The sequence below is a fragment of the Microcaecilia unicolor genome, chromosome 7 (genome assembly GCF_901765095.1).
Source record: "Microcaecilia unicolor chromosome 7, aMicUni1.1, whole genome shotgun sequence".
Lineage (NCBI taxonomy): Eukaryota > Metazoa > Chordata > Amphibia > Gymnophiona > Siphonopidae > Microcaecilia > Microcaecilia unicolor.
This window is the reverse complement of record NC_044037.1, coordinates 178,588,538-178,608,576: the sequence shown is the minus strand read 5'-3', so window position 1 is coordinate 178,608,576 and position 20,039 is coordinate 178,588,538. Positions and strand designations below refer to the sequence as shown.

General features: G+C 44.4%; 1 protein-coding gene across 1 annotated transcript in view; it reads right to left on the bottom strand.

Annotated features, from left to right (window-relative positions):
* Nucleotides 1-20,039, bottom strand: part of LOC115474520 (aldehyde oxidase 1-like) — a 235,978-nt gene that overhangs the window by 138,689 nt on the left and 77,250 nt on the right. Inside the window, exons 11-16 of the mRNA XM_030210009.1 lie at nt 18,446-18,597; nt 18,223-18,316; nt 15,438-15,547; nt 9,009-9,193; nt 4,986-5,148; nt 1,283-1,375 (exon numbers count right to left, since the gene is read on the bottom strand). Of these exons, the coding sequence (XP_030065869.1) occupies nt 1,283-1,375; nt 4,986-5,148; nt 9,009-9,193; nt 15,438-15,547; nt 18,223-18,316; nt 18,446-18,597 (797 nt within the window). The remainder of the gene's footprint in view (nt 1-1,282; nt 1,376-4,985; nt 5,149-9,008; nt 9,194-15,437; nt 15,548-18,222; nt 18,317-18,445; nt 18,598-20,039) is intronic.

The following is a 20,039-nucleotide window of genomic DNA, read 5'->3' as shown; positions in this document are numbered from 1 at the left end:
ACCTGTGCTCTGGTTTCCATTCTTCACCGTGCCTGATGGGTGAGGGGATGGAGGGTGGGGGGTTGATGTTTGTATGCTAGGAATATTGAGTGAGGTGTGTATGGTGTTTTTGAGGTTTCTATAAACGTTTTAGCAGAATGTACGCTGTTCCCTGTATTAGATCTGGTCTCCTTGGATATGAGCCCACTAGGGAGACTACTCCACTTCTCTGAGGTATAGGGGCTGTGTATCAGTTGTGCTGGGATTTTGTGTAACACTGCCCCTTGCTGTGGATTGATATAATATTTTTCTTATATATTCTTGTGCTTGATCCTGCTGAATGCTTAAATAAAGTTAAAAAAAATGAGTGGATAGATTTTGTTGATGTCATAAACAAAGAAATCACATATTTTAGTAATGCTATGTGTATGTGCGGAGAAGGAAAAAGAGGAGTTGAAGACAAGAGGCTGTAATCTTGAGATTAAGGACTAGTGATGTGTGAAAATAGGTTCATAATTTCACCTAATTGAGCAGGCTCAAGCAAAATACATGGTGCAGTTAATAGAAAATATCAGAGATGAATTTGTGGAATCCTTCAAATCTATGGAAATCTGATCTGCTGCAGGTCTCAGCAAAATCCACTTATTCCTGCAAGATCAAATGAGGATTAACACTGCCTGGTTCAGTTCCACGTCAAACAAAGTCATCTACCCATATAACAGACGATTGGTCAGGATGCAACAATTGGCAGCATAATGGTAGTTTACATATAAGGCAGGGTCTGTGGGTAACAGAGTTTTTTTTCCTATGCAGTGAAGAAACTTCCAAAATCTTGATTAACTGAATATGATTGTTGGAGGATGTTGAATGTGATCTTCTACTAAAGATATCAGCGTCCTTGTAAGTGTTCTAACAGGTTAGCTCAGGAATACTTATTCTCTGTTCCTGACATGCCCTCTCAAAAAAATGAAATTTTTTTTACTGCTTGCTCATTTTGAAATTACTGCAGGATGCCTGAGCGCAACTCATGGTACTCCATTTTTTTTCTGTAAGTAAAAAGGCCCCTGAACTCCTAACTCCTCAATTGTTTCACATAACTCTGCACAATGTAATCCATAACCAATCTGTAACAAATTGTATTTCCAACATTCAACTCATATTGTAAGCCACACTGAACCCGCAAAAAGGTGGGAAAATGTGGGATACAAATGCAATAAATAAAAATTAATAAAAATAACTCAGATTTACAGTGGGACATTTTTCAAAAATAAGCCCCAAATGTGTCATATTCTGTATCACTGACCTGGTAGATCTGTAAATTCTTGTGTACATTGGTTGGAAAATCTTGTATAGCACTGACATAATTTGCTGGCATTTCATGAATACTGGGCAGATTCTGAAAAAACAAAACAAAACCAGATTGATAGAATCATTAAATAATGCTTCACCCTCCAGTAGGTATACACACTGATTTTTGCATAGAGTAGAGTAGTACTGAAGTAGATCTCTAAATCTGAGTCAACTAAACTTACGAACCTTAGTAAACTTGATTAATTTCCATGTATTTATTGTTTAGAATAGATTCTAAAAAGAGTAAACACTGTTAAAAACTGAACCAGTGGTCTTAATAGAGTGCATCAAATTAATCAGATCAAGATGCATTTCTTTCTACTCATTGGATCTGCCTAATAACTCAGCCGCTTGATTCCCTGTGATGATCTAGTTTTGTGCACACATGATGTTTCCAGTATGTTGTTCTTGAGGAAATCAATCAAACATGCCTAACTTGTAAGCCAGTGAACTAGAGTGCAGTTAGGACATAGGAGTGTGTTTGGTCTCATATGACCCGTCGAGTTTACTGTTCAGATAGTCCCAAAAAGGCAGATTAGACGGATGGGTGTATTTTTCCTTGCCACTCTTTACTGTCGCTATCATTATTGGCAGTATGATTGTTTCATTGCACTGAATGATCCATGTGTTCCATTGCTGAGATGCTTTCCATTAATGATAGTTTTCTCCTATATATGGCCATATATGACTTTGACCAATCAGGATGCAATACCTATGCCATGAAGCATTTTCAGTGCTGTTCTTCAATTAACCACTAGCCCCCAGATTCTATAAACTTGCGTACCTAACTTAATACATAGTGCGGAAAGTTCCATGCACAAGTTACAGAATAAGGTCAGTGATGCATGTAAATTAATTCAATAACAAATTAATAATTGGTGCTAATGAAACATGAAAACATGAGTCATATGATCCATCCAGTCTGCTCATCCTCAGTAAGCCCTAACTCCTTCTTTTCCTAAGAGATCCCACATTTCTATCCCATGCTTTCTGACACAGTCCTCGCCTCCATGACCTCCACCAGGAGGTCATCCCACACATCCACTATCCTTTCCGTGAAAGAGTATTTTTTTAGATTTCTCTTAAGCCTATTCCTTCTTGACTTCATCTATGCCCTCTCATTCCAGAATTTTCCTTCATTTGAAAGAGGTTCACCTCCTGTACATCAATGCCACTGGGGTACTTAAACGTCTTTATCATATCCCGTCTTTCCTGCCTCTCTTCCAGCGTGTACATGTTGAGGTTCATAAGCCTGTCCTTATATGTTTTAAGACAGAGACCGCTTGCTAATTTTGTAGCTGCACTCTAGACCGACTCTATCCTGTTTATATCCAGAATTGCACACAGTACTCTAAATAGGGCCTCACCCGAGATTTATACAAGGGCACTATCACCTCTTTTTTGCTGCTGGTCATCCCTGTTCTTATGCACCTGAGCATCCTTCTGGCTTTGACCATAATAATTGGCTGTAATTGGCACCAATTAGAAGTTATGCACGCAACTGACCTTAATCTATAAAATGTGCGCACAAATTCTATCACATGCACCTACTAGGGGGTGTGGCCATGGGAGGGGCATGAGCAGGTCAGGGGTGTGCCTAGCAGTTACATACGCATGTTATAGAATATTACAGGTAGGGGCAAGCACTTACATCAGCCTTTGACATGGCGTAAGCACTCGCACCTAAAGTTAGGCATGTAAATGCGGACTGAAGTTAGTATTCTTTAACAGCAATATAATGCACAATTGCCATTATAGAATCCACACTTAGTGCACTGTATCCCAGTGGTTAGGTGCCCTTTCTTGAATCTATGAAGTATTGCATCACACCTTATGCTTGTTGGGCAGACTAGATGGACCGTACAGGTCTTTATCTGCTGTCATCTACTTTGTTATGTTAGTGTGTTACCCCTAGGAATCATAAGAACAGTCCTTTTCTCTAACTTCCTCCTCAGAGACTGATGACACCATTTCAAGAGCTTACCTAGACCCTACTAGATGAAAGAGCAGAGTCTAAATTTGCAGTTTAATTCAGGTCTCCTGCTGACACTGCAGCATTAGACAAACTTTGATCTCTTTCTTTCTGGAACTCACTGTAATGCAAAACTGTGACAGCACTATGACAGCCTTCTCTATAAAGGAAATTTACAATAAAAGTTCCATAAATAAGTTGTGCTATCTTATATTAACATCTTCTAGCACCCAGGGAACTTCACTTCTGTGTTATAATCACCACTGGCAGAGATGTCAGGCAGCGCTTTTTCTAGAGCTGATTAATGTGAGTGATGCCATGAACACAGAATTACTCAAGCATCATCATCTACATGCCATGAGGTCAAGGCAAAGTTCCAACAAGGTCAAAAGAATATGAAATGATGAGTGGGTCAAACTGCTGAAGATTAAGAGCTCTGGGTCACTTGAATTGGTGAGTAGAACTGGATCTTCAGGTATTGTGACCAACCACATTAAAAAAGGGATACTGACCCTAGAAAAGATACCAGTCCTAGGAAGGGAAGCTGTGTACACTGTGCTATCATCAGGCTGCCTCCTCACTCTCCTTTTCAGAGACTTTGATTTTCTCTTTTGTCTTATATCCTTCCTTTTCTCTTTTTGAATTGTTTCCTTTCTAGACCTGCCTGGGGCGGGGCAGAACACACCCCCTGGGGCAGCACACGCACACACTCCCCTGGGTGGAGCACACGCCCTTCTCCAAGCGAGGGGGTATGCAGAGCTGGCGTGCGGTTGTTGGCTCTGTCAGTTCCCTGCCCTGGAACAGGAAGTTGATGTCAGAGGGGGGCAGGGGACCAAGAGAGCTGACAGCTGTGCATCTGCTCCATGCACCCCCCCTTCTGCTGCACCCAGGGCAGACTACCCTTACCGCCCTGCCCTAGGTATGCTAGAGGTCCTAACAGACGGAAAGGTGGGAGGAATTCAGTAAATGGTGCCCAAAGTAAAGGTGCCGGAAAGATCCACGCTAAATTATTATTCTATAAAGTGCACTCTTTTCTGAACACCCTTTATAGAATACTAGCTTAGTGCGGATTTTATTTCTAACTTGGGGCACCAGCTTTTATGCCTGCCAGAACCCGGTATAAATAATGCCTAATTTTTGGCAGTTGGGCACGCAAATGACAGCATTCTATAACACTGTGTCTATCTTCCAAGAACACCCCCTGATCCACCCATGCCCCTACCATGGGTACGCCTAGGGCAGATGTGCTCACAAATCCAAATTGTTACCAATTAACCTCAATTATTCATGGTTGTTGATGCCTCATTAGCTCATTAATTTGTGAATGCATCTGCCTTAGGCAGATGGGGCACCCAGGGGAAAATGGGAAATCTCTTTAATAAATGTGGCCCATAGCAATTACCTTATAAAAGTCAAGTTGGTATGGCTTTGCTAGAGCACTGTAGATCAAACATGCGGTCTGGTAATCAGATTCTGGTTGGACCAATTAGGCCATATCTGTTTTTCTTGTATTATTTTCTGCATTCTGCCATTTCACAGTAAACATTTATCTCCATTCCTCTCACTCTTCCTATTTGCTTCACGTACACTGGATGTTCTTGTACTTGTACCTGAAATGCTTGGCTAGTACAATCAAATCTTAAAACTTTGAGCCTATGCAATAACAGAGAGATAAACAGTGTACCATTTTCTTTAATCCGTGCAACACTTCTAGGTAGAATTTGAAAAAGAAGCTGATGGTTAGAGTCCTTTTATATTCCACCTTTCCACCCACAGCTGAGCCAGGGAGTGTAACTTCATCTAGGATATGTTTGCAAGCATTGTCCAGCATATTCTGATTCCACTGCCTAGAATGAAGATATAAGGACATCATACAGTATGCAACATTGATATAAAATATTCTATAGCCACAGAGGATCTCTAGTTGTGGAGAGATTGGAGTAAAGATGGAGATTAGGTGAGGTTGGCAGTCTTGCAGTGAAAGTGGAACACATGTAGACTGAATAGGCCTTATGGTCTTCAATATTAGAACAGGCTTGGGCAGGGCCAACATCTACTTATGTATTCTCTACTTTAGAAATGCAAAGCGCTGATAAGGAAGGCTAAGAGGGACTTTGAAAAAAACATTGTGTTGGAGGCAGAAACACGTGGAGGGGCATTTTCGAATGGGGACGACCATCTCTAAGGTTGCCCAACTCTAAGGATGGTGCCACGAAGGGGCGGGGCAACGCATATTATCGAAACAAGGTGGACGTCCATCTTTTGTTTCGATAATACGGTCGGGGACGCCCAAATCTTGACATTTAGAGGGGCATTTTTGAACGGGGACGACCATCTCTAAGGGCACCCAACTCTAAGGATGGTGCCATGAAGGGGCGGGGCAACGCGTATTTTCAAAACAAGATGGACGTCCAGCTTTCATTTCAATAATACGGTCGGGAACACCCAAATCTTGACATTTAGGTCAACCTTAGAGATGGTCATCCTCGGTTTTCGGCGATAATGGAAACCAAAGACATCTATCTCAAAAACGTCCAAATCCAAGTCCTTTGGTCATCGGAGGAGCCAGCATTTGTAGTGCACTGGTCCCCCTCACATGCCAGGACACCAACTGGGCACCCTAGGGGGTACTGCAGTGGACTTCAGAAATTGCTCCCAGGTGCATAGCCCCCTTACCTTGGGTGCTGAGCCCCCCAACCCCCTCCCCCAGGTTCGCCTGCCTGAAGTACACTGCACCCACTACAACTGCTCCATGGACCTGTATACTGCTGCGATGGATCCGAGTATGGCATTTGAGGCTGGCATAGAGCCTGGCAAAAAAGTATTTTTAAATTTGTTTTTTATGGTGGGAGGGGATTGGTGACCACTGGGGGAGTAAGGGGAGGTGATCCCCGATTCCCTCCGGTGGTCATCTGGTCAGTTCAGGCATCTTTTCGAGGCTTGGTCGTGAAAAAAAATGGACCAAGTAAAGTCGGCCAAGTGCGCGTCAGGGACGCCCTACTTTTTTCTATTATCGGCCGAGGACGACCATCTCCTAATCACGCCCCAGTCCCGCCTTCGCTACCCTGCTGACATGCCCCTGTGATCTTTGTTCGTTCCCGTGATGGAAAGCAGTCGAGGGTGTCAAAAAATCGGCTTTCGATTATGCCGATTTGGACGACCTTGCGAGAAGGACGCCCATCTCCCGATTTGTGTCGAAAGATGGGCATCCTCTTTTGAAAATAAGCATGATAGTAAACATTTTTAAGGTATATTAAAAGCAGGAAGCTGGCAAAAGAATCGGTTGGACCGCTAGATAACCGAGGAGTAAAAGGGGTGATCAGGGAAGACAAAGCCATAGCAGAGAGATTAAATGAATTCTTTGCTTCGGTCTTCACCGAGGAAAATTTGGGTGAGATACCGGTGCCAGAAATGGTATTCGAAGCTGATGAGTCGGAGAAACTGAATGACTTCTTTATAAATCTGGAGGATATAATGGGGCAGTTTTACAAATTAAAGCATAGCAAATCTCTTGGACCAGATGGTATTCATCCCAGAGTACTGATAGAACTGAAAAATGAACTTGTGGAGCTGTTGTTAGTAATATGTAATTTATCCTTAAAATCGAGTGTGGTACCAGAAGATTGGAGGATGGCCAATGTAACGCAGATTTTTAAAAAAGGTTCCAGAGGAGATCCGGGAAATTATAGACCGGTGAGTACGATGTTAGTGCCGGGCAAAATGGTAGAGACTATTATAAAGAACAAAATTACAGAGCATATTCAAAAGCATGGATTAATGAGACAAAGAGGGGCATATTTGAACGGGGCACCCATATTTAAGGGCGTTCATCTCTAAGGACTTCCCGGCGAAGGGGCGGGGCATCCCATATTATCGAAACAAGATGGGTGTCCATCTTTTGTTTCGATAATACGGTCAAGGACGGCCAAATCTCAACATTTAGGTCGACCTTAGAGATGGGTGACCTCGGTTTTCGCCGATAATGGAAACCGAGGACGCCCATCTCAAAAACAACCAAATCCAAGGTATTTGGTCATGGGAGGAGCCAGCATTCGTAGTGCACTGGTCCCTCTCACATGCCAGGACACCAATCGGGCACCCTAGGGGGCACTGCAGTGGACATCACAAATTGCTCCCAGCTGCATAGTTCCATTACCTTGTGTGCTGAGCCCCCTAAAACCCACTACTCACAACTCTACACCACTACCATAGCTCTTAGGGATGAAGGGGGGCACCTACATGTGGGTACAGTGGGTCTTGGGTGGGTTTTGGAGGGCTCCCATTTACCACCACAAGTGTAACAGGTAGGGGGGGGAGGGCCTGGGTCCGCCTGTCTGAAGTGCACTGCACCCACTAAAAACTGCTCCAGGGACCTGCATACTGCTGTGATGGAGCTGGGTATGACATTTGAGGCTGGCATAGAAGCTGGGAAAAAATATGTTTTAATTTTTTTTTTGGGTGGGAGGGGGTTGGTGACCACTGGGGGAGTAAGGGGAGGTGATCCCCGATTCCCTCTGGTGGTCATCTGGTCAGTTTGGGCATCTTTTCAAGGCTTGGTTGTGAAAAAAAATGGACCAAGTAAAGTCGGCCAAATGCTCATCAGGGACGCCCTTCTTTTTTCCATTATCGGCCGAGGACGCCCATCTCTTAATCACGCCCCAGTCCCGCCTTCGCTATGGTGCTGACATGCCCCCGTGAACTTTGGTCATCCCCGTGACACCCTGGAACTTCGAGGGAGGGAGGGGGGATCCTGGAACTTGGAGGGAGGGAGGGAGGGGGGACCCTGGAACTTGGACGGAAAAGGGGACCCTGGAACTTGGACGGAAGGGGGACCCTGGAACTTGGAAGGAGGGGACAACCTTGGAACTCGGACGGAGGGAGGCAGGGAGGGGGGGCACGGCCCTGCAACTCGGAGGGACGGAGGGAGGGAACGGCCCTGCAAGTCGGAGGGATGGAGGGAGGGTGAGAACACATTTAGCCTAACAATCCCTTTGAAAACATTTCTTGCAGAAAGGCAATACCTTGCTAGCGCACGTTTCATTGGTTTCAGAAACGGGCCTTTTATCCTAGTTAGTAATAAATGATGATTATGGCCTCTGTATTTAATTAGTAGCATTCACTTGTGTAGGTTTCCAAAATGTCTGACATACACATGTAAGCGCAGTGCCAACACATATGGACATTGAAAGTGTAAATTGCTGAGGTTCCTCCAGTGATTTTTTTTTCCATATTTATAACTGTAAAATGGCTTCAATCTCTGCACGTGCCACAACATACATGTGCAGTTCTGCATGTATTTCAGAAAAGGCTGAACATCAACAGACCCTTTTCTAAAATATTACCAGAATTGTGCACATCTTGACTGGGTTGAATCAATTCTGATTTCTACTATTTAAAGCCGGCCTTCACTTCTCACCATTCTGCCCTTTCATGAATTTCTCTGTGTTTCAGTACCAGAAATAAAATGCTAGATGGTGCTGTTATACTGCATTATTAAAATCTGGGCCCTTCACTAAGCTTGTTCATGAGTCCATCAGTTTTTTTTTTAATTTGACTAATATGTGGGCCTTTATTTAGAAAGTTCTTATGATAGAAAAGTTACATATCACAAGCATCTCACTAATTTAAAAGGGACAGGTTATATTTTCTGTCAAGAAAGCACATTAGCTTTTCAGTCTGTTCATTTCAGTCTGTTGGTGACTCTTACCTTCCAACCAGCCCCTGGCAGGTTTTCTTTGCACTCACTATGCTGGGGTTGATACCGCCATAGAAAATGCTGATGTCCCGAATATCATCTGTGCCCTCTTTGAAGAGAACTCTCATCCCTGCATTGACAATGGCTGAAGAATTCTCCTGACGTTGGGCCTGCCTGAATGCAGACACAAACTCCCACTGTAAACGTACAGAGAAAAACAGGTTCTTATGAGTGGAAAGCCCTGCAGTGAGAAGCACTTGTCCCCTACAGGATTTACGCAGGTTGGCATTGAAGTCTTTTAGTCTCAGAGACAGCCATTGTATCATAAAAGTTAGTTCATCCAGACCTCATCAAATAATAAATTCATTCAAGGAATTTGCAAGAGCGCTGCCCTAAACATGTGGTCCTAGAGTCATGGCAGTTGGGCATGTAAATAACCCTATTCTATAACATTGCATCTAATTTCTGGGAATGCCCCTGACCCTCTCATGGCCATGCCCCATTTTTGAGTGGAGGAGTGGCCTAGTGGTTAGAGTACCAGTCCTGACATCCAGTGTGATTAAAGGAGGTTCCGACTATGATCATGTTACTCCAATCTTGAAATCGCTGCACTGGCTTCCTGTAAAATTTCATATTGAATTTAAAATTTTACTGTTAGTTTTTAAAATATTAAATGGTAATATCTCACCAACTCTTAGTGCCACTCTAAGATACTATCAATCTGCTCGTTCTCTGAGATAATCTCAAAAACAGCTACTTGATGTGCCTTCATTTGATCAGGTTTATTTGGAAGAATGTAGATCATCTATTTTTTATATCAAAGGTCCGAAATTATGGAATGCACTGCCCATCGAAATTTGTTTAATACAGAATATGGATCAGTATAAAAAACTTTAAAAACGTATTTATTTTTTCAGGCCTTTGGTTCCCTTGATGTATGATATTATTTTATACTATACAAATCTAAACTGCTGTATGTTTTTTTGTTAGAGTAATATAGTAATTTTTATAGTTTGTCGAGTAAAGAAATAATTTTTATTGTTTTGTCCTTTTATACTTTGCAGATATAGGGGTTATAAATAAAGTTTTATTGTTATTATTATTATTATTATTAGAGGTGCCCTGTTCAAATCCCACTGCTACCCCTTGTGATCTTGGGCAAGTCACTTAACCTTCCATTGCCTCAGGTACAAACTTAGATTGTGAGCCTTCCAGGGACAGGGAAATACCCAGTGTATCTAAATTGAACTTGCTTTGAGCAAAAGGTGTGAGCAAAATCCAAATAAATGAGTTGCATGCTATAAAATTTAGTAGAGGTGGACCAAAAAATCTTCACAGCCTGAGGCATGGGAGCCAACTTTTCAAAATTATTGGAGGTGCTAAGCCCAGTAGAAATAACCCCTCCCTGGACATATACAAAGAATTGTCTCAATATTGGGGATGCTCAAGCACCCCCAGCACCCACAGAGCCAGCTCCTATGGCCTGAGGTCGATAAATACAACTTTATTCAGTGCCACACATGTGTATGGAGCTGAATAAAGTTGTTTTTATCGACCTCAGGTTGCAACCTATTTCCTGGATTTTCTGTTTGGACTATACGTAGGGTGTTTTTACCTTTACCTTTGGGTTTTGGTTGGTATAAAATTTAGGCATGCATTTTATAGAATAGGGTGCAGGGCAGATCCATATGTAAATCCAAATGAATGCTAATTAACACTAATTATTGATTGTTAAAAGCTCATTAATTAATTAGTTTGCACATGGATCTGGTATCCACACCCAAATTTGGGCAACCTATATAGAATCCAGGGGGTATAGTTTATTTCTGCCTCCAAATAAAAATCAACTTAAAAATGTAGCCTTGCTGCTTAATCAGCAGCATGTGCATGTGTAGGTTTGTAAAATAGGGCAGCTACACATAGAAGTGGCAGAACCTTTTCTAAAATACCATCGGAATTGAGCATATCCTGACCTGGACGTCTCCATTCCAATCTCTATATTCTATATAAAATGGGGCTCATAATTTGCCTCTGAAAAACTTTTATTATGGAGATGAAGATTCTGCTAATGGAGGCCCCACTTGGACATTTCCTTCTGTACTGGTGGTGACACAACCATACAATGATCTCATTCTACTTTTGCCTACAAAAGTCGCTGTACAGCCAAAGTTAAATGTTTAAAATTAGGGAAGGGTTTGGTGCATTTTGGGGGCAGGGTCAATACTTACATAGATAAATGTGATATTCATCCTCTATCTGTGTAAGTTAAATGCATAGGTTGGACCTCATACCATAAATGGCAGATATTCATATAACACTATATTCACATTTTCTGTACTCTAACTTACAAGTTTAGGATCACTTATATATATAGTTATGTGGTTGCTGTACTATTGAAAATTGGCATTAAGTTTTCTTCTCTTAGACCAGGGCTTCTCAAACCTGTCCTGAGGACCTCATAGCCAGTCAGGTTTTCCAGATATCCACAATGAATATGCATGAGATACATTTGCATGCCTTGGAGACTCAGCATATGTAAATTGATCTCATGCGTATTCATTGTGGACATCGTGAGAACATGACTGGCTATCCAGCTCATTTTCGAAGGAGATCGCCGGCCATCTTCCAACACAAATCGGGAGATGGCCGGCGATCTCCTGAAGTCGGCCAAATCGGTATAATCGAAAGCCGATTTTGGCCAGCTTCAACTGCGTTCCGTTGCGGGGCCGGCAAAAGTTCAAGGGGGCGTGTCGGCATGGTAGAGAAGGCAGGACGGGGGCGGGATGGGGGCCTGCATTGAGATGGCCGGCTTCGCCCGATAATGGAAAAAAGAAAGCCGGCCTTGACGAGCATTTCGCCGGCTTCACTTAGTCCTTTTTTTTTTCATGACCAAGTCCCAAAAAAGTGCCCTAAATGACCAGATGATCACCGGAGGGAATCGGGGATCACCTCCTCTGACTCCCCCAGTGGTCACTAATCCCCTCCCACCCTCAAAAAAACAACTTTAAAAACTTTTTGTGCCAGCCTCTATGCCAGCCTCAAATGTCATACTCAGGTCCATCGCAGCAGTATACAGTTCCCTGGAGCAGTTTTAGTGGGTGCAGTGCACTTCAGGCAGGTGGACCCAGGCCCATCCCCCTCTACCTGTTTCACTTGCAGTGGTAAATGTTAAGCCCTCCAAACCCCCCCAAAACCCACTATACCCACATGTAGGTGCCCCCCTTCACCCCTTAGGGCTATGGTAGTGGTGTATAGTTGTGGGTAGTGGGTTTTGGGGGGCTCAGCACACAAGGTAAGGAAGCTATGCACCTGGGAGCTATTTTAATTTTTTTTTACTTTTTAGAAGTGCCCCCTAGGGTGCCCGGTTGGTGTCCTGGCATGTGAGGGGGACCAGTGCACTACGAATCCTGGCCCCTCCTACGACCAAATGCCTTGGGTTTGGCCGGGTTTGAGATCGCCAGCTTCGGTTTCCATTATGGGCAAAAACAGAGGCCAGCCATCTCAAACCTGGCCATCTCTGACATTTGGGCGGCCCCAACCGTATTATCGAAAAGAAAGATGGCTGGCAATCTTTTTCGAAAATACGGTTGGCTCCGCCCCTTCACGGCACTGTGCTCGGAGATGGCTGGCCATGGAGATGGCTGGCGCCTTTCGAAAATGCCCCTCTATGCGTTCCCTAGCACAGGTTTGAGAAGCCCTGTCTTAGAAAGAATGGGGAAAACATCTCCATAAATCAGGCACTAGGTGAGTTATACTCCCCTATCTATCAGCTACAAAGCTGTTGATCCTGACACACAGGATCATATTTTCTTAGCTTTTCTCCACCACTGCCACCTTCTTTTCTATTTACCCTCCCTCCCAACTTCATTATTTCTTTCCTAGTTCCTAACACCTATAACTTTATTCCATTTTAGCCCTCATTCTGTCCCTTCTACCCTCTCTCTCTCTCTATCCTCAGTTCCTATCACTTCTTTTTTTTCTCTTTCTTGTAATCTCTCCTCTTCTTTTCTCCTTCCTTCTTCCAGTTTTCTATCTTCTTTTCCTATTCCCCTCAGTTCCTATCTCCTCCTTCCTCTCTTCCTCCTCAGCTCTTTTCACCCTTTTCTTTATCCCTTCCTTAGTAGCTCCTATCTCCTTTTCCTCGCCCCCCACCTCCAGGTTCCAATCAGCCCCTGAAAATTTTCTGATGTTCCTGTCTCCAGTCCCTCTCTTCCTTTGTCTATCCTGGACTTCTGTCAACTTTCAACTCATAAATCTCCACTTTCCTTCCCTGCTCCTGGCTCTGCTTCTTTCTCCTTTCATGAATTCTGACCCTCTCGTTGCTAAAATCTCCTGGTTTGCCCCTTCTCTTACACACTTTCTTTTCTTGTACCTTCCCCTTCTCCTACCTGAATTTTACTGTCTTGTAAACCTGAGCTCATCTCACTGAGCAGGCCATATTATTTATTTTATTTATTTGGATTTTGCTCACACCCTTTTCAGTAGTAGCTCAAGGAGAGTTACATTCAGGTACAGTGGGTGGTTCCCTGTCTCTGGGTTGTACCTGAGGCAATGGAGGGTTAAGTGACTTGCCCAAGATCACAAGGAGCAGCAGCGGGATTTGAACTGGCCTCCTCTGGAGGCCAAGACCAGTGCTCTAACCACTAGGCCACTCCTCCACTTAACATATTGTTAAGACTTTCCTTAATAGCTGGGAGAACACCCTGGATCTTGTTTGAAAAGTAATAAACAGAACTTTGCTAGAAGCTAAGCATTAGGGGAGTAATTTTAGAAAGGATTATCTGAACTAAATGGCCTTTTTACATATATAAAAGGGTTTTTATTAAATTACCCCTGTACTTTATGCAACTCATATGTAGGCATGTTGGGTGCAGCACAAAAACCATCAACAAAGAGTGAGGAAACAGAAGGTGAGGAAGCCAAAGCTAGATGGTATATATAAATCTTTATTGCTTCCAAAGTACTGCAAACATATTGTCAAATGACATTTTTTTTGGGGTGGAGCATAGGCAGAGTTGTGATTTATATGTATTGTTTATGAAATACATGTATGAACATTTATACCTGCTCCCAAGCAGACACAGTTGCACAAATGTCTGCAGTGTCAATCTAGCCACAACTTTTGCCAGTTTACCCCAGTATTTTATAAACACAAATCAGTGGCTCTGTATTTTTATAAAATAGGCTGGAACAGACACCATCTTGGTCTTCACAAATAGGCAATCTGTTATGAAATTACCCTCCACAGGGCCTGCATGAAATAGGAGTGAAGAAGACAGACAGAAGCAGCAGCAACAATGGCAACATAGCAAATGCAGAGCACAAAGGCCATAGTCATAACAATGCAAATAGCCTCATGAGTCATATATCCCACGATCCTTAGCAAACTGAACCCAACATGAAACACTCTGATGTCACTTCAGGACTTTCCATTCTGAGGTCCCAATGATCAAAGGTAAATGCGGGTGCTAGAGGCCACTAGTGCAGGACTAGTGCCTGCATTTACCTTCGCATATATGATCACAGGAGTCTAGTGCGGCAAATGGTGATTATGCCAGGCAATAGCGCAGAGCAGGGGCGTATCTGCGTGGGGCCTCAGGGGCCTGGGCCCCCGCAGATTTTGCCCTGGACCCCCCTACCGCCATCAACCCTCCCCCGCTGCCGTTCTTACTTTTGCTGGCGGGGGACCCCAACCCCCGCCAGCCGAGGTCTGCTTCCACCTGCCGCTGCCGTAAAAACTTCTTCTTCAGCCGGCGGGGGACCCCAAACCCCCGCCAGCCGCCCCGCGGTGTTTAAAATTCATCTTCGGCCTCCGTGGCCGTGCTGCTGTGATAGGCGCTGTTGAAATCCACTTCGGAGTCTGACGTCGTTGTACGTTGTACGTGCTGCGACGTCAGACTCCGAAGTGGATTTCAACAGCGCCTATCACAGCAGCACGGCCACGGAGGCCGAAGATGAATTTTAAACACCGCGGGGCGGCTGGCGGGGGTTTGGGGTCCCCCGCCGGCTGAAGAAGAAGTTTTTACGGCAGCGGCAGGTGGAAGCAGACCTCGGCTGGCGGGGGTTGGGGTCCCCCGCCAGCAAAAGTAAGAACGGCAGCGGGGGAGGGTTGGCGGCGGGAGGGGGTGGAGAGAGTCATTGGTGGCGGTGGGGGCTCGGCGGCGGCGGCGGGGGGGGGGGGCTAAAATGTGCCCCCTCCCTCTGGCTCTGGCCCCCCCTACCGCCGGAGTCCAGATACGCCCCTGGCGCAGAGCTCATTTAAATTAGATTTAAATGAGCTCTGCGGTATTCAGCCCCTATGATCAGGAACAGCACTCTGGTTGTAGGGGTGGAATAGCACCTTAACCCATCCAACTCCACGGAAAAGGAACAAGCACTGACAACAGAGCTTAAGTTTGGACACTTAAACCAGTCCCATCACAATTCATTCCTGCCCCTTACCTTCCTGGAGTAAGGAATGTGAACAGAAAGGAGGATTTCTTCTGATTTAGGATCTGAATTTGTAAGTCCAGCAAAAAACTTTTCATTCATAGGAACTTGTCGTACATAATCTGATTTTTAAAAAAAAGTAAGTTTCAGAAGAGAAAAAGGATTCAATATTTTACTTGCAATATCCTACTGCGTGTCTACTTATAACCATAGCTGCCAACATTTCAAAATGATTCAAACAAAACACAAATTACTCCTCCCTGGACACAATAAAGAAGCTTGCTCAATTTTGGAGGTGCTCAGCACCCACTAGCACCCATAAAGCTAGCTTCTACGCTTATAACACAGCGCATAATACCAGGGACGTAGCCAGACCTCACGGTGGGAGGGGCCAGAGCCCGAGGTTGGGGGCACATTTTGAGTGCTGCCCCCACCCCCCACCACACCTCCTCACCCCACCACCACCTTGCATCCCCCCACCGCCTTGCCTCACCTCCCCCCACCGCCTCGCCTCCTCACCAACAAATACCTTTGCTGGCGGGGGTCCCCAACTCCTGTCAGCCAAAGCCTTCTTCAGCTCCGGTCTCTGGCACAGCCGCGTTCATGCCTGCCCCCTGCTCTTTCTTCTTGCTCCTCCTGTGCATGGCATCAGCGTGCACAGGAGGAGCAAGAAGAAAGAAGAGCAGGGGGCAGGCAGCGAACGCGGCTGCGCCAGAGACCGGCGCTGAAGAAGGCTTTGGCTGGCAAGGGTTGGGGACCCTGCCAGCCAAACCAGGGGCCTGGACGATATTTGTGGGGGCCCAGGCCCCCATGGCCCCCTGTAGCTATGCCCCTGCATAATACACAGCAATAGGTCTTTTTGAGGGGGGGGGGGATGTAATACTAAGAATAGCCTAATAAACACAAAGTCACCCTTTTATTAAGTTGCAGAAAGCGCTACCATGTACTTACTGCAGCTTAAAATGGGATATCACGGGATGCGCTCAGGACTCCTGCGGTAACTGCTAAATCGGCACACGCTAACTGCACATTAAAAAGTACTTTTTATATTTTCTTGGATGGTGCGTGTCAGGTGGATGGAGAGCAGGCATTCCTGTGCTAATCATTTAGCACAGCTACATTATGGCACGCTAATTGGTTAGTGCAGGATTACCGCGTAAGCCCTTACTGCCTACAAAATAGGTGTTGATAAGTGCTCACATAGCAATTTTTTTTAATGTCCGCATGAGAATGGCAACATTAGAGCATGGCATTTTACTGCTGCAGTAAAAATGGCCTTAGTGAAAGGGTGCGCAAAAAGCCATATTTTACCACAGCTTAGTAAAAGGACTCCTAAGTCCTCTGTACTTTATGTCAGCAGGCATCACATTAACTTTCAACGTGAAATTATGCGGAATTGCCTAAGTAAAAATGCCCAAACACATTTCGGCATGCCAAGCCATAAGCATGCATACTTTTGACAACTGAAAAGCCTGTATTTCCAAACTCTGCTTTGAGAAATGCCATTGGCTTTTTTGGCAAAAGGTGCATCTGTGATTGACCTATGTATGCATGCTTACCCACAGCTTTCTAAAAATCCATTTCCAGAGGTAAAACACTACATCAACTGAAATGGCTAACAATTGCCCTTCATAAGGGAAATTTTCAAAGCTTTGTACACAGGCAAATAGTTGTTTAATCATATAAAAAAAACCAACTATGAAAACTGCTCATCCCCACAGCAGGTAAAAATAGCTACACAGATCATACCATGGGTACTTTTACCTGCCAGAAAAAAGGAGCAGATGCAGGGAAGAGAAAGATTGGAGGAACAAAGGCACATATGGGACTTTCATTCATAATGGTTCAAAATGTATTGAAATTGAGAGCCCTGTTCCTGTGGCAGGCTGCATTTTTAAAGAGAAACATTGTGTGGGGATGGGGTGGGATATTGTCTCTGTGGGCCCTCAAGTCCTCTGCTAGTCTAAAATTTGTCCTGTTAATGTGGGAGAGGCCAATGTACTCTAGTGATGTAAATTGTATAACAGGAACAGGTCTTTTCTCAGAGATATAATCAGCATTTCTTTGCGTTGCTTTCTCTTTTTTTCAGGGGAAAAACTTCACACCCATGCCCAAGGCTCATGTTGCATTCTTTCACTGGGAATCCTCCCAAGGTTGGTCCTAAAATTGAGCAACTGTGTTTTTGCACACGGCTCTATCCTTCTGCTCCACATTTCAGCCAGTACTTGCCAATGCAAATAAGGCCCTGCAGTGAGGCTTTTTGCACATGGCCCTGCATCCTTTCACATCTCCCAAGAGCTGCCCCTGAACCCTCCTAACCACTTCATTCTGTACTGAATTACAATATCACGTGGCCAGATTATTCATTTTCCTCCTCTACCTGTTCTCCGGGAGCTAACCTGAACTGAGCATGTGCAGAAGTGCCGGCATCCATGTCTGAAGCACCCTGCCAGCTTTCTTGCTGTTGAGGCAGCACAGGTAAGAGCTCGACCAACAAATCTCTTTGGCTTGTGGTCATCCCTGCCAGCAAAGGTATGGGGGGAGGGAAGCGCAGGGTGCGAGAGGAGCTGAGAAGAAATGCTTTGCCCCCTCAGTCCACCCCTGCCCCCCCAAACTGGACTTTTGGCTATGCCCCTGGCTCATAGTTCACTGTGCTAAGAACTAACCTACTCTTCCATGTCTTCCTTTGCATTTTTAGAGGTTACTGATGCTTCTTCTTTCAATAACGCTGCCCATGAGCTACAGTTGCTCTTATTTAAAATTCACCATGTCCCTCTCTCTTCAGTACAGCTCTTACCTTTGGATATCAAATTGAGGGAACAGTTTCCTATACCTAGAACAGGATTCAGGTCAGAGGTGAAACCTTGGCCTATAATGTTTCCTCCTAAGGACTGAAAAAAACACAAAGTTGTTAACTTGAGTTTGATGTAATATAATTTGTGCCATATATTCAAGTTTTCATTGTTTCAGAAGAAGAGTTGCATCACATTATTTTAATGTCTTTACTACATAAAACGTACTGCCATGTTCCTTATCTGCTGGCCTGCCAGGGTTCGCAGCTGCTGCAGAAGAGCCTGGAATATCTTGGTCTTCTCTGCAGGGAGATCAGAAACAGCTTTTGCCAGGGTGTCCTTCACCGTAGCCAGGCTGCAGCCCGCACCCACCGTTAGTCCTGAAATCACAACAGATTTCACACAGTTCTAAATTAATTTTTTATAATTTATAATCTGATTAATAATCAATCCAGGCACAGCTGCCAAGTTCCCCAGTCCCAGGAGGAAGACTTTATAGATGGTCCTGCTTTTGAACTTATCTCCTCAAAACAATCTGGTACTCATAGTCTTTGATTCTATCATTGAAATCAGTTCTGCAGGTTCCATAATGCATAAAGATAGGGTACCTTAAATCCAAGACTGGACTAAAATCTCCCTCTTGGAACTGTGCAACTTGGCAGCTCTGGCCACATGAAGGTAATACATCTGTCATTGCTTGCTCTCCAGTTAGTAGGAACCATGGCACAGTAGAACGAGAGGACATGAAATGAGATTGAAGGGGGGCAGACTCAAGAAAAATGTCAGGAAGTATTTTTTCACAGAGAGAGTAGTGGATGCTTGGAATGCCCTCCCGCGGGAGGTGGTGGAGATGAAAACGGTAACGGAATTCAAACATGCGTGGGATAAACATAAAGGAATCCTGTTCAGAAGGAATGGATCCTCAGGAGCTTAACCGAGATTGGGTGGCAAGAGCCGGTAGTGGGAGGCGGGGATAGTGCTGGGCAGACTTATACAGTCTGTGCCCTGAAAAAGACAGGTACAAATCAAGGTAAGGTATACACAAAATGTGGCACATATGAGTTATCTTGTTGGGCAGACTGGATGGACCGTGCAGGTCTTTTTCTGCCATCATCTACTATGTAACTGGGCAACACCTGGGGTGTTTCTTTTGGCTTTCCCTTTACAACCCTGCAAAAAATGTTTGGCTTGGGTTTTTATTCTACCAAAATAATGATGCTGGGTGTGAATTGCCATGTTTCAAGGTCCATGAGAAAGGATAGAGTCTAAGGGGGCAATTCTATAGTTGGGCACTTCCTGTTAGGTGCCCCGATGCCGAGTGGGAGGTGCCTATTCTATAATGACATTATATATTAACTGGTTAAAAGCCACATCAGGAAGTGCTAGGAAGGTAAAATTCCTAGACATAACAATTACTGCTTCTTGTAGCAACTGGTCCAGGAATCAACAAGAGGAGATCTATTTTGGATCTAATCCTTAGTGGAATGCAGGACTTAGTACAAGAGGTAACGGTGTTGGGCTACTGGGAAACAGTGATCATAACTACTACTACTACTACTACTTGACATTTCTAAAGCGCTACTAGGGTTACGCAGCGCTGTACAATTTAACATAGAAGGACAGTCCCTGCTCAAAGGAGCTTACAATCTAAAGGACAAATGTACAGTCAGTCAAATAGGGGCAGTCTAGATTTCCTGAAAGGTATAAAGGTTAGGTGCTGAAAGCAAAATTGAAGAGGTGGGCTTTGAGCAAGGATTTGAAGATGGGTAGGGATCAAATTTGACTTAATAACTGGAGTGCAATCTCTAAGGAAATCTACAGT